Source organism: Podarcis erhardii, assembly GCF_964252035.2.
Source record: "Podarcis erhardii genome assembly, chromosome: 9".
Taxonomy (NCBI): domain Eukaryota; kingdom Metazoa; phylum Chordata; class Lepidosauria; order Squamata; family Lacertidae; genus Podarcis; species Podarcis erhardii.
In genome coordinates, this window is record NC_138512.1 from 26,635,222 (window position 1) to 26,648,487 (window position 13,266).

A 13,266-nucleotide genomic window follows, 5' to 3' on the forward strand; every position below is an offset into this window, starting at 1 on the left:
ACTCATCTTGAAGATCTTACATCAGGCACCGCCAAACTCTGCCCTCCAGATGTTTTGGGACTACATTTCCCATCATCCCTGATCACTGGTCCTGTTAGCTAGGGATGATGGGAGTTGTAGTCCAAAAACATCTGGAGGGCTGAGTTTGGGGATCCCTGCCTTACAGTAAGTGTCATACAGTGGTACCTCTGGTTACATACTTAATTCGTTCCGGAGGTCTGTTCTTAACCTGAAGCACTGCTTTAGCTAATGGGGCCTCCTCCTGCTGCTGCGCCGCCAGTGCATGATTTCTATTCTCATTCTGAAGCAAAGCTCTTAACCCGAGGTACTATTTCTGGGTTAGCGGAGTCTGTAACCTGAAGCGTATGTAACCCGAGGTACCACTGAAATATTACCTCGGGTTAAGAACTTTGCTTCAGGATGAGAACAGAAATTGCATGGCAGCAGCAGGAGGCCCCATTAGCTAAAGTGGTGCTTCAGGTTAAGAACAGTTTCAGGTTAAGAACGGACCTCTGGAACGAATTAAGTACGTAACCAGAGGTGCCACTGTACTTTTTAACATTTGGAGGGAGAAAAGGTGCTGGTCCTGTGAACCCTTGAGTGCCCCCCCCCCCCAAGAGCACTGGGTAAGATTCAACTCTCAGGCTACAAACATGACATTTTGTATACCATTCTTTAAGAAGGAGGGTGCTATTTCACTCATGTCTTGCTTGTGGGTTCTGGGAACAGAATGCTGCCCAAGAACCAGCAGGCCATCCTTTGCATTTTTAAAAACGCACTGGGCACCTCTCCCCCCGCGTGGCCTTGGTTATATATGTCTCTTGATACTGGTGGTGGAAGAGCAGAATCAGTAACATTTCCCCCTTGTCCTTGTCAGCGAGGGAGATGATGTTTCTTTCTCCAGAAGCAAACGTCTGCTTTACAAGACATGCACACATGCCTCACTGGGTCCCTCTCTGCACTTGATCACTGCACAGTTGACTGGCTGCACCAAGGATGTGAGAACTGATTCGCCTGGAAAGCAATTGCATCCCAGGCGGCGCGAGGGATGCGCAGCTTCCAGCGGAGAGGAAATATCCTCTCCCAGCCTTCGAAACGGCGACGTTTCCCCACGCGCGCGTGCATCAAGTGTTCCCTATCACTTGATGCACGCGTGTGCTCAAGTGTCGCCCTTCTGAGTGCTGCTCCTGCAGGATCTGAAGCCGGCCTCTTGCCCTGGCGTCCTAAAACGTGGGAAAAAGAGGCGAGACCCCTGACTCTTTGATGGTGGGGGTGGGAGAAACACCCAACGCCTTGGTGCCCCTTTGACCCGGAGCTGGCGGAACCCGCCTCCCGCCTCTCCGGCATTGGCTGCTCGGCGCGCCCCCTTCCCGGGGCGGTTGGCTGGTGGCGACGCCACTCACCCGGCCCTGACCTCCCCTTCCCCGGCCGCTGTCAAAGTTGGCCGCCGGGCGCTGCGTTGCAATGGAGAGAAGGGAAGAGGCGCAACAGCACCCGCTGCGGGGGAAGGAGGCGGAGGAGGAGGAAGAGGAGGAGGAGGAGGAGGAAGGAAAGCGGGGGGATTGAGATCGCGCCTGTCCCAGCTGCTGGAAACCAGCGCCGCTGATCCGCGCTCGCCTGGGGGCGGCTGCGCGCCCACGAGAGAAGCCGATCGCCCCCAGAAATGCCGCGCCGCTGCTGCTGCTGCTGAGAGGGAGACCCCGGCCACCCCCAGCGGCTCCTGGACGGGCCTGGGAGCGGCGGAATTAGCCGGCAGAGCAGGGAAAGGGGGTGGGTGGGTGGCCTCTGCCTCCGATCCTGCAGAGCCCCGAGGCGGAGCAGCCGATCTCTCTCCCCCTCCCCTCCCCCTCCCCCCCGCCTCGGCAGAGCTTCCGTTTCTCTCCACTCCCCCCCCCCCCGCCGCCGCCTCTCCCTGCTCCTCCCGGCCTCTTCCCGATCCTCCCCAGCCATGACCATTCCGGTTTTCACCTCATAAAGATGGCGGTGCGGGATCACTGCAACCTTTAGACTCATGACTGTCAGAAACATCGCCTCCATTTGTAATATGGTGAGTATTGCTTGCTCGGCCTGGCTGGGGGCAGGAGGGGCGCACGGGGCGGGGGAGAGAGCCGCACAATCCTCCCCCGCACCCACTAAACACACACACACACACACACACACACACACACACACACACACACACACTTCCGCCTCCCCACCCCCTACAACCCACCCAGTTATGGGGAGATCGGAATCCACAGAAAGGGGCGTGCAGAGAGGGCAAGGCTTCACACACCCCCCCCCGCCCCGAATTGGTTGCCAGAGTTTCAGGCTTGCAATCCTGGGCCACACTGAACTTGGAAGTAAAAGGCCCACTGCAGCCCAGTAGGACTTGCTCCCGAGTAGTCCCTTCCCAGGATCGGGGCCATTTTGGAAGGAGGAGCTGCGGAAGTCTGGAAATGCAGGCGATCTCTCTGCTGATCCGGTGGGCGGGATGCTGGAGGTGGGCATCCGAACCATGTGTGGGGAGGAGGGGGGCGTCCTTGAAAGTTTGCACAGTGTTGCTTTTTTTTGCACGGGAGAATACCGGGTGTACAGTGCTAGGTGCGGATGAGCCAGGGATCTGAATAACTGGGTTTTGGAAACAAGGGAGGAATTGTTTTTTTCAGCGTGCAAACATGTTGGGCAGGTTCAAACATGAACATGTGATTTCCGTCTGGGCAGTGCTGGTCCCTCAAGGAAGCATGTGCTCCAAAAGGAACTGGTCCAAATAAGAGTTGTTTAAGCTTCTGTGCATAAGCTGAGCTAAGAGATGTGGCCTTCAACCTGCCTCTCTTTTGAGTGAAATGAATGAATCAGGAGTTAGATGCAGAGCTTTGATCACTTTTGCTCTTCTTTGCCTAGAAATTTAGTTAACCAGGAGGTTTTTGCATTCAACTTATTGACCGAATGTGTCAACATTTTCCAAACATTTTTCTCCTTTGTAAATTGGAAGCTAGGTGATAAAAAAGTGTTATTTATCTGAAGGGTGGAGGAGAGACAATGCAAACTAGTTGCAGGAAAACTTGTACAGTAGTAGCTCTTTAATGAATTGCAATATTTTGCAGGGTGTGGGCAAGTCCCCGCCCCGCAAAGGGTGAAAAGTCACTAGGTCCAGTGAGTCATCTCCTTGTGTGTCTGTAGGTAACAAATTGTGTGAAAAACAACTACCTAGATCTTACTTGCTGTACCAGTGTGTACATGCTTAGACTGGAGGGCATCAATAGCTAGGGAAAGAGTTAGTGGTAAAAACCACTCCTTAAGAAACCCTCCCTGCTCTCAGAAAATCTAAGTAACTACCGTCAGTTGCTAATCCCCCCTTCTTGGGCAAGGTTCTTGAGCGGGTGGTCACAGATGAGATCCAGGCACTCTTGGAGGAAACCGATTTTCTAGATTCATTTCTGTTGGGACTTAGGCCCGGTTTTGGCACTGAAACTGCTTTGGTCGCCCTGTATGATGAGCTCTTGTCAGGAGAGAGAGACAGGAGAAATGTGTCCTTGTTAATTCTCCTTGACTTCTTACTGGATTTCAATACCATTGCCCATGGTTTCCTTCTGGAGTTTGAGTGGGTGGCACCCCTTTGCAGTGGTTCCAGTCCCACTTGGATGGCTGTTTCCAGAGGGTGATGCTTGGGGAACGTTCTTCGGCCCTGTGGAACCCTCATTGTGGCCTCAGGGCCAGTGCTGTTTTGCTAGGAAAAGAGGTGCCAGAACTCACCATGAATACTTCCCTTGTTCTCTTATAATGGCAATGACACTCAACTGAGAGATGCCGGAACTGAATTCTAGTGAGTTCTGGGCCAAAAAAAACCTCTGCTCAATTTATCCCCTATCAACATGAGACCTCTGAGCGGGGTTATCTGGAGTTTTGGAGCACATGGTGAGCAATCTGCTGATGACACACAGATCTACTTCTCCTTTACATCTACAGCTGTGGCATGGATGTGTTGGAACATTGCCTTGCCTCGGTAATGGACTGGATGAGAGCCAACTGAGGCACTGTTAGTGGGTGGTTCCCTTGACTGTATGGATGGGAGGTTGCCTGCTATTGATGGGGTTACACTCTCTGAAGGAATGGGTACATAGCTTGGGGGTCCTCCTGGATCCTTTGCTGTTGCTTGAGGCTCAGGCGGCCTCAGTGGCGTGGAGTGCCTTCCATCAACTTTGGCTGGTGGCCCAGCTGTGCCCCTGTCTGGACAGGGATAGCCTAACCTCAGTCGTCTATGCTCTGATAACCTCTAGGTTAGATTACTGCAATGTGTTAGATGTGGGGCTGCCTCTGAAGATGGTTCGGAAACTTCACCTGGTGCAGAATTCGGCAGCCAGGTTGCTCACCGAAGCAAGATGGTGTGTGAATATTACACCGATCCTGGCCCGACTGCACTGGCTGTCAGTTAGTTTCCAGGCTCAATTCACAGTGCTGGTTTTGACTGATACAGCCTTGAACTGCTCAAGGACCACCTCCTCATTTGTGGAATGCTCTCCCCTGGGACGTTCATCTGGCACCTTTATTATACTTCTTTAGGCACCAGGCAAAAATGTTCCTCTTCAACCAGGCCTTTGGCTGATGAACAGTCTATGGCCTTTAAAATATGTTGGGGGTTGTTATGGGTTGGTTTTGTTCTTGTACTTATTATGTACTTTATGGTTTTATTCTGTATTTTTTTGCTGTGAACTGTCATGGGATCTTTGGTATATATAATAATAATAATAATATCATATGAGAGCACATCACAAAATATGATGATGGACCAGCCTTGTGGTCAGAAAACATGCTTATAACAGGAAGTGTAAGACCTGAGTCCTCAAGCTGATTCCTTCACTGCTTGCTCACTGAAGTCAAAAGGGGTTCTGAAAATGTGGGCCTTAGAGCAGCCTGTATTTCATTTCTGCTTTGGTTTCTTCCTTTTGTGACAGAACTTGTGTGTGCTGTTAAGCAGTAAGCTTGTCTGGTTTCCTTGCCTTTAATTTGGAAGATACTCAAGATGCAGTAGTAGGACAGGTTCTGAGACTCGCACAACACACACACACACACGCACCACTTGCCTAGAAGGACCAATTTACTTTCTTATTTTGACAATTAAGTGACTCACGGTTGCATAAACATATACCAAAAAGATGTGATTTCGGAAATAGAACAACGATAATAAACGTTCTGCCCTTCTCCTTAGTGGCCAAAATCTACCTTTCAACAACAGAGGCTTGCAGCACCTCCAAGACTAAAAGTACTCCAAAGTTAATTCCTAAAGCTGAAATCCTATATACCGTAAGCTTGCTTGGGATAAGTCCCACTGTACTCAATAACCCTTTCCCTTCGAGTAGACATGTATAGGATTTCATTGTAACATATTTATTAGGGCATTACTTTTCATGTACTAGCTAGAGTCTGCATTACCAGATACATGAAGTGTTATCCTCAGTTGACTGGTGTTTTGTGTGTGTGTGTGTGTGTGTGTGTGTGTGTTATTGTTGACATTTTATTATATTACCCTCCTTTCATCTGAAGGTTCCAGGGTGGATTACAGCATATGAAAATACAATAAAATTAAAATAGCAATAAACATCAACAAGCTCGCCCTTAAAAGGGTAATTCCATACATGTATATATATATATAGAGAAAATTTGTAAACTTGTGTGTCCAAATGGCAAAAAAAATTGCAGTTTGTGACAATTCTGTGTAAAGCTGTAGGTAAGCAAAGTGATCTTTGCAACAACAGTAATTGGTGCTGTGATCTAAACCACAGAGCCTAGGGCTTGCCGATCAGAAGGTTAGCGGTTCGAATCCCCGCAACGGGGTGAGTTCCCGTTGCTCAGTCCCAGCTCCTGCCAACCTAACAGTTCAAAAGCACATCAAAGTGCAAGTAGATAAATAGGTACCGCTCCAGCGGGAAGGTAAACGGCGTTTCCGTGCGCTGCTCTGGTTTGCCAAAAGCGGCTTAGTCATGCTGGCCACATGATCCAAAAGCTGTCTGCGGACAAACACCACCTTGGCCTATAGAGAGAGATGAGCGCCGCAACCCCAGAGTCGTCCGCAACTGGACTTAACGGTCAGGGGTCCCTTTACCTTTTCACATAGCAATGTGGGTTGAATCCACGTGGCCCCTTCCAACTCTACAATTCTGAGCAGGGGCTCTGTCTACTGAAGTGTGTGAGAAACTGCTTGGGGATATGCAAGCTTTTTATCCAGTACCTAGTCCTGAAATGGGTTTTGTGTATGTTTCACAGCCTATCCCTGAGCGTAGCCAGGACTTTTTGGGGGGGCAGGCAGATCCCACATGATTTGCCAGTGAGTTAAGTATTTCTATTGTTTTACTTGAATTGGATGGGGCAGCTGCCCCCTGCGCCCCCCATGGCTACGCCCATGAGCCCATCTGCATGTTCAGCAAATGTCCACAGTGCAGCCTTCCTAGAGCTGTAAAATGCGTCTGGAGGATTACATGTTTGAATGATTCCCCCCATTTAACCATTCTTTTCTGTGTTAGTGAAAAGGCAGTCAGCATAACATGGGTGGTTTTTTTTTTTTTTTTGCTTCCCTTCATGTGCCGTTTGATGATTCTGTAGTTGGAAGAGCAATAACAGAGACTCCTTTCTTCCTTTGAAGCGGTAGGAAGCCGCCTTGAAACAGTAGGGGGGCACAGAGAAATTCCTCACAGTGCAAAAACATTCTTGGGATTTCTTTGTTGGGGGCAAACAAAAATCAGGCCTGCCTGTTTGGGTCCCATGGAAGCTCTTGTCCCCCATCCCCACTTTCAGCCTCAATTACAAAAAGCTCCATGGCTCTACTGCCCCCCTGCCACAAACAAAGCAAAACAACAACAACAACAACATCCCAGACATGAGAGAAGGCTTTGCCACTGCTCTGCGTGTGTTGCAACAGAACAATGGGCTTTGATGAGTTGGAACAGAGACTAAATGGGGCAGCGCAATGGCTTTTATATTTGTACAGTATGCCACATCCCTCACTGCCCTCCATCCAGACCAGCAATAGGATTTCTCAGAGTTCAAGGACATATTCCAGACAGGCAGAAGCACTCAAGGAAGGCTGGTGCAGGGCTTGATTCAAGAGGATTTGTGGCCTGGAGAAAGTCCCAAGGATCTGTGTTTTCTCCATCCCTGGGATAAAAATTAAAATAAAATTACATAAAAAAACAAAAATAACGCCGGGAGCCAAATCTGACTGCTGGGACTTTTGATTGCCTGTTTAGGGCGGCAAAATGTTTAGTCAAAATGTTTGCTTCATTAATTTGTATTTAAGGAGAGGTGGGGAAATTGGCTTTGACTGTGGCATTTGAAACTGGAGTGTACTGTTTTTGTTCCTATGTTTCGTATTTTTGTGTTTGTATATTGCAAACCACCCTGTGATTGTTGGAGGAAGGGCGGTATGGAAATTTAATAAATAAAAATATTAAGAATAAAAGGAAGTATCCAAGTACAATATCTGAAGCCATTCCTCAGAACATCTTTCTGTTTTAGTTTATATCCCTCCTTATTTTCAGGTTCTTGCAAGAGCAGCTAGATTCAGTCACTATCTTCCCTCCTTGCGGTGAGCCTGCATGTCCCTTGCTGATGATGTCGTATGCGCCGTTCATCAGTGGTGGACAATGGAGCCTTCCTATAACATAATGCACCTCTCAGCCTGTGGGGTCTTGACCTTCCTGGGGTCACTTGCAAGGCTGTTTGAGAGTCATGAGCACTATTCACTCCTCTTTCTTGCCAACATTTCGTTGAAATGAGTTTTCTCAGTTGCCTTCATTGCCAGAAACAGCCGTACAGAGAACTGTGCTGAGGTCCCCAGGCACACCCAGCTTAAAAGCTCGAGAATTCCTGGAATAAGCGACACTATTTAAGAAACCATGTTTTGACTGGGAGGAAAAAATCCTGGACTCTCCTATTGATTTTTGTTTTGTTTCACTTGGAAACATTATGTTATCATGTGCACCTGAAATGAATACTGTAAATTGAGAATTAACGCTGGGGAATTAGACATATCGAATTTGGTTTGTCAGAGCAACCAGAAGGTTCCTTGTTTAGTTACCATTGGTTGCCTGAAGATGATCATTTTTACAAGAGCGAATCCTCATGATGGAGAGCATTTAGACCACTCCTGAAATGGCAGAATTTATTCGGACTCTTGTGGGGATATAAGGATGAAGCTTGTAATTCCGACAAGTAAATAAATAAATCTATTTTCCAGCATATTAAGTAGAAAGGAGGTCTGTCCCCACCAAAAAGAAAGGATCCTTCATGTCAAGGATATTGGGGCTCATCCAGACTTTCTTTCGCACCATGTTTTCCAGGCACAGGTCTGTGAGAGCTTCATGTCTGAGCAGTTTTGTTGTCTCTGGGAAAACCTGTCTTTTACTGCTGAATCACAGCAAATGGCAATTCACAGAAAACCTGGTTGTTGTTTGCTCTGATTCAGCAGTAAAATATGGGTTTTCCCAGAGAAAGTGCCAACACACACACACACACACACACACACACACACACACACACGGCTCAGAAATGCAACTTTAAAGCCTAGACCTGCAACCTGAGTCAAAGCAACAGCATTTTGTGCCTGGGCTCAGAACTAGATGGATCATTACAAAATTAGATGGCAAGGTCGTGAGGGCTTTGGGGATTTTTTAAAATACAAAGCTGAAAGGCTAAAAAAAGAAAGAGAAAAAAATTGTTCCTCCTGTGACCCAGGGACATGTCAATTTATCCACCAACTAGGAAACCCAACAGCACATTGGACTCACAGTGTTGCACTAATTGGAAAGAGGAAGGATGCACAACAGGAGTTTTGGGATGTGATGCAGCAGCAAAGTAGGGAGAGCCAGGCTAAGATGTGCACAATATATGGGGAGGCCTCTGGTCTCATTGCATGCACCAAGATGTCACCAGCTGGGTAAAGGAGTCAGGGAAGGCCTGAGCCATTTAAATTCATTCTAGGTTCCTTTGGGAGTTCAGATTTTGAAATAGTTGGGAAAAGAAAAAGGACGAAGATAGGCCTCTCCCAAATACAGCAGCCAGACCTGGTGTTTGGTGCCAGCTTTAGAAATACTCAAGTCATCAAACTTAGTTGTATTTACCGGTACTTTTGATATCTTTGAATCCTGTGGCTAGGTCAAGTGATAACTCCATGAAAATGTTTCCAGCTTGAGGAAGAGTTAGCATGCTAGCGCTCTGACCAGCATGCTATGGAAATTGGCCACATTGAGGGTGTGGCAAAGTTCAATTTTACTTTGTGCGTTTGGTGTAGTTCCATTTATATGGGCTCCTTGAGAATGCTAGAAGAACAGCGACTGGTTTTGGCAGAGAGGTTTGTTATGTTGATTTCAACATGTGTCACTTCCATCTCACAGCCTGACGGGAGTTCTGCTCCCTCTTTTTATCTGTGGTCCTTCGGTGATCCTTGATGAGTTTCACTCTTTCATTGGTGCTGTTCCTCTTTTTATATCTTGCTGTGTTGCTAGCTGCTCCCCTTTCCAGTGCCCTGGTTTTGCTTGTTTCATGGTTGCTGGTTGTGGTACTCCAGCCACTAAGGAATTGCTTCTTGTGACAAGTATTCTGGTTTCGCCAGATAGATGGGGCTAGCCCTGACTTTCCAAAACAATATCAGTGATATGTGGGGCAGCAGCTGGAGCAATAGATTTCCTGTGCGTGATGTGTTTGTTCACATTCTCAAAGGCTGGATATACACTGATTTGAAAAACAACAACGCTACCCCCCCCCATAATATAGCTCTCAATGCAATTTCTCTACCGCACCCTCTTTTATAACACATTTTAATGTTTTAATTGACCAGTGTAGGTTAGTCCAAACTCACATAAGCTTTGTCTGCAAACTTTCCAGAAGGAAAACCAATAAGCAGTTGGGTGGCAATTGTGGAATCTCTTTCTACGGTTTCTAGTCATGATGGCAAGGGTGATCCCTTGCATGTTGATGACGTCTGAAGTGGAGGACATGGTTCTGTCCCTGCTCGTTCTATGTGCAGAAACTGATCAGTCTGACAATTGAATTTTAGGGTGTGCTGTTGGCATCCATCTGTCTTGAGGGAAAATGTGTAGACACCATCCATTTATCCTGGAAACTGTAGTTCACCCCTCAGAGATCTGTAATTCCTAGCACCCTTAAACTACAGTTCCTAGGAAGTTTCTTTGTGGGTAGGGAGCATTTTAAATGTATGGTGTGCATGCAGTCTAAGTTTGATAAAAGCAATGCGCCAGTGTCTTCCACTGCACCTGAGGACGGTAGGTGAGCTTAGGGGACAAAGGGCAGGCCTGCTCTACCTTCCAAAATCCTATCACTGTCCTCTGCCTTCCAGAATCTGCCACCTGAGGCAGCCACCTTATTCTGCCTAATGGTAGGGTTGGCCCTGCATGATAGTTATATGGAACCTTTGAGTTTGGAGGCTGCATGCCACTGGATACCAGCTGATGGGAACAACTGGGAGCAACAGTGGGAGAGAGCTATTGCCCTGTTGGCCACTGTGGGATTCTGGACTAGATGTGCTTTTGGGGGTTGGACTAGATTACCCTCGGGGTCCCGTCCAACTCTGCAATTCTATGATCCCGCAGGGCTTTTCTGATGTTCTTGTGATGTGTTGTCACTTTCCCCCCAAATCCTCTGCAGCACATTTCTCTGCATCACTCACAATCTTCCAGTTCAGCAGCTTCAGACTCTTTAAGTTAAGCGGTTGCTGCAGTTCAGCTGCAGAGGGAGAGAAAGAGAGAGAGGGAGAGAGAAAATTAAAGGAAAGAGAGTGATTGCTGCCATATATAATCTTCTCCACCTGCAGTAATCTGGCTTTTCTTCCCACACTTCATTCCTCCCTGGGATTCTGAACAATAGCTAAAATTATCTGTTTTGAGTTTGGTGCCAAATTTCAACATGTCATAATAGCTCCTGATGCTGTCGCACAGATTATAGCAACTTGAGATGCCAATTTGTTTCCAATGCTTGTCAATCCCTGCAATGAGAATCTGTGACTTGAATAAATCCCTCCAATGATTGTGATTCTGTGTTGTATACTTCTGGGCATTATTATTATTATTATTATTATTATTATTATTATTATTATTATTAAAACCCCATCTTTGAAACTTTTAGAATTTTGCAGTTACAGGGTTGACAGTGGCAGATCCTAGCAGCTGCTCAAACATCCCATGTTTGGCAGCAAGCAGGATGCTAGTTTTTGTAGAAAAAGAAACTAAATGGGTGGACTACAGTACATACTTGAGCACCAAGGAGAGAGTTATAGGTGCAGTCTATAGGTCTGGAAATAGCAAGCCTGTTCAGAAGCAGTAGAGGAGGAAAAAATAAATCGTTTCCTTGCACTATACATCTACACTGCAATTATTATTATTATTTATTAAATTTGTATACTGCCCTGCCCTGCAGGTCTCAAGTACTTAATTCGTTCCAGAGGTCCGTTCTTAACCTGAAACTGTTCTTAACCTGAAGCACCACTTTAGCTAATGGGGCCTCCTGTTGCCGCCGCACCGCCGGAGCACGATTTCTGTTCTCATCCTAAAGCAAAGTTCTTAACCTGAAGCACTATTTCTGGGTTAGCGGAGTCTGTAACCTGAAGCGTATGTAACCCGAGGTGCCACTGTAAAGTACATAATAAAAGTACATAATAAAAACATAATAAAAACAAAAACCCAATAACCCCCTTCCCCAACCCATTTTAAAAGCCCATTGGATGTCAATCAGCCAAAGAGAGAAATTTTGAAAACACATGACTAATGAATAAACTGCTGGAGAATGAGTGTAGGCATGTGTACATAAACTGTGTGTGTGTGTTAGAGAGAGAGAGAGACAGACAGAGCGACAGAGAGAAAGAGAATATGAAAACTTCGTAAATAGAAACTGACAATGTAAACCTCAACAAGGGAATAGAATGACAAGTAGCTGCAGGGGAAGAAAAGCAGCCACTCACAATTGTAAGAGAGATCACAAAAGTGGGAGAAAAGGACCTGACCTACATCTTTGTATTTAGCAAGTTAGCAAATGACATCAGTGAGAGAAGAGGGTCTCTGTGAAATGGTTTATTTTAAGACATAAATCTGTCAGATGGTTTACAAGCTAGTGAAACGAGTCATACACAAAGCAGCCACTAGGCCTGTGCATGAAGCTTCCTATACTTTCATGCCCTCTTGCATAAAAAGAAACATTTCCAGTGCTGATAGACACTTGGTAAAGGACACAGGAATCTAGATCACAAAGAACTTTATAGGGTACCAACAACACCAGAAATTTGGTGCAAGAAATAACAAGAAGCCAGTACAGCTGCTGCAAAATGACAAATACAATTTTGTATGAAGTTTTGTTGCTCTGCACCTGAGCTACGATTTCTCCTTCTGAAGTCTTCAGGACCATCCCTATGTATAGAGATCAAACTACACGTAATCCTAAATGGGTATAATCATTCTATATGCATGTCCTTTATTCTTTAAGCTGCCAGGTTGCCTGACCATGGAAGGCGATTTAATCTCTTCCCTCCCGTAGTTTTGTGTCATAGATCAACACTTTCAAAATCAGTAATCCTGGTACACTTTGCAGCAATGGAAAGTTAGGTCACTTGGACTCTGGGAATGCTTTTCCTTTTTCAGGGCTGATGGCAGCATGATGGATGGGTTGGATAAAAAAAACCCTTTCACCTGATCCTCCCTGTGATATAATTTGAAATACAGATTCATAGTAGCTCAGCTCCTGGGCAACTGGAGTCACCCACAATGCATTGTCTGCCTTTCCTTTGCCCTCTTCAAGAAAGGCTCAGGTGTCTTGGGGAACTGAGATGTTCTGTGTGCCTGACGAAATTCAATACAGCCCTTTGTTTTCAGTGGGAACGGCTGGGACGGGATATACAAAAACATCTGCAGCCTAAGGTTCAAAAATAGGGAAAGTGTTCCTGCACATGAAACTTTAAAAAAGAACCAAACCCAAACGCTTATGACTTTTATTACTGGCTGCCAACTGCAAGCAAGTTGATTTACATTTCAAGCCTACAAGCTCTCCGCAATTATCTCTTCTGATTTTCATTCAGCCGTTCCAGCTCTCTGAAAGCATTTATTTTGCTGGGGAAAAATCAGAGTCGCTTGCATTCATCCAAGCGAGAGAGAAAACATTGCTCTGGTTCCTCTCTCCCAACCCCTGCAAATCAGGCAAATAGAAGGGCTGATAAGGAAATGTTAGATTAGATTGCAGAAATGGATAAAATCAAATAACATCAAAAAAGCCCTGGGGAGGGCCTGTTTA

General features: G+C 46.3%; 1 protein-coding gene across 1 annotated transcript in view; it reads left to right on the plus strand.

The window, feature by feature from the left end:
• The first annotated feature begins 1,384 nt into the window (after window positions 1–1,384).
• The window catches only part of USP46 (ubiquitin specific peptidase 46), a 30,271-nt gene continuing 18,389 nt past the window's right edge, over window positions 1,385–13,266 (plus strand). The window contains exon 1 of the mRNA XM_081875913.1: window positions 1,385–2,047. Coding sequence (XP_081732039.1) covers window positions 2,012–2,047 — 36 coding nt within the window. The 5' untranslated portion in view covers window positions 1,385–2,011. The remainder of the gene's footprint in view (window positions 2,048–13,266) is intronic.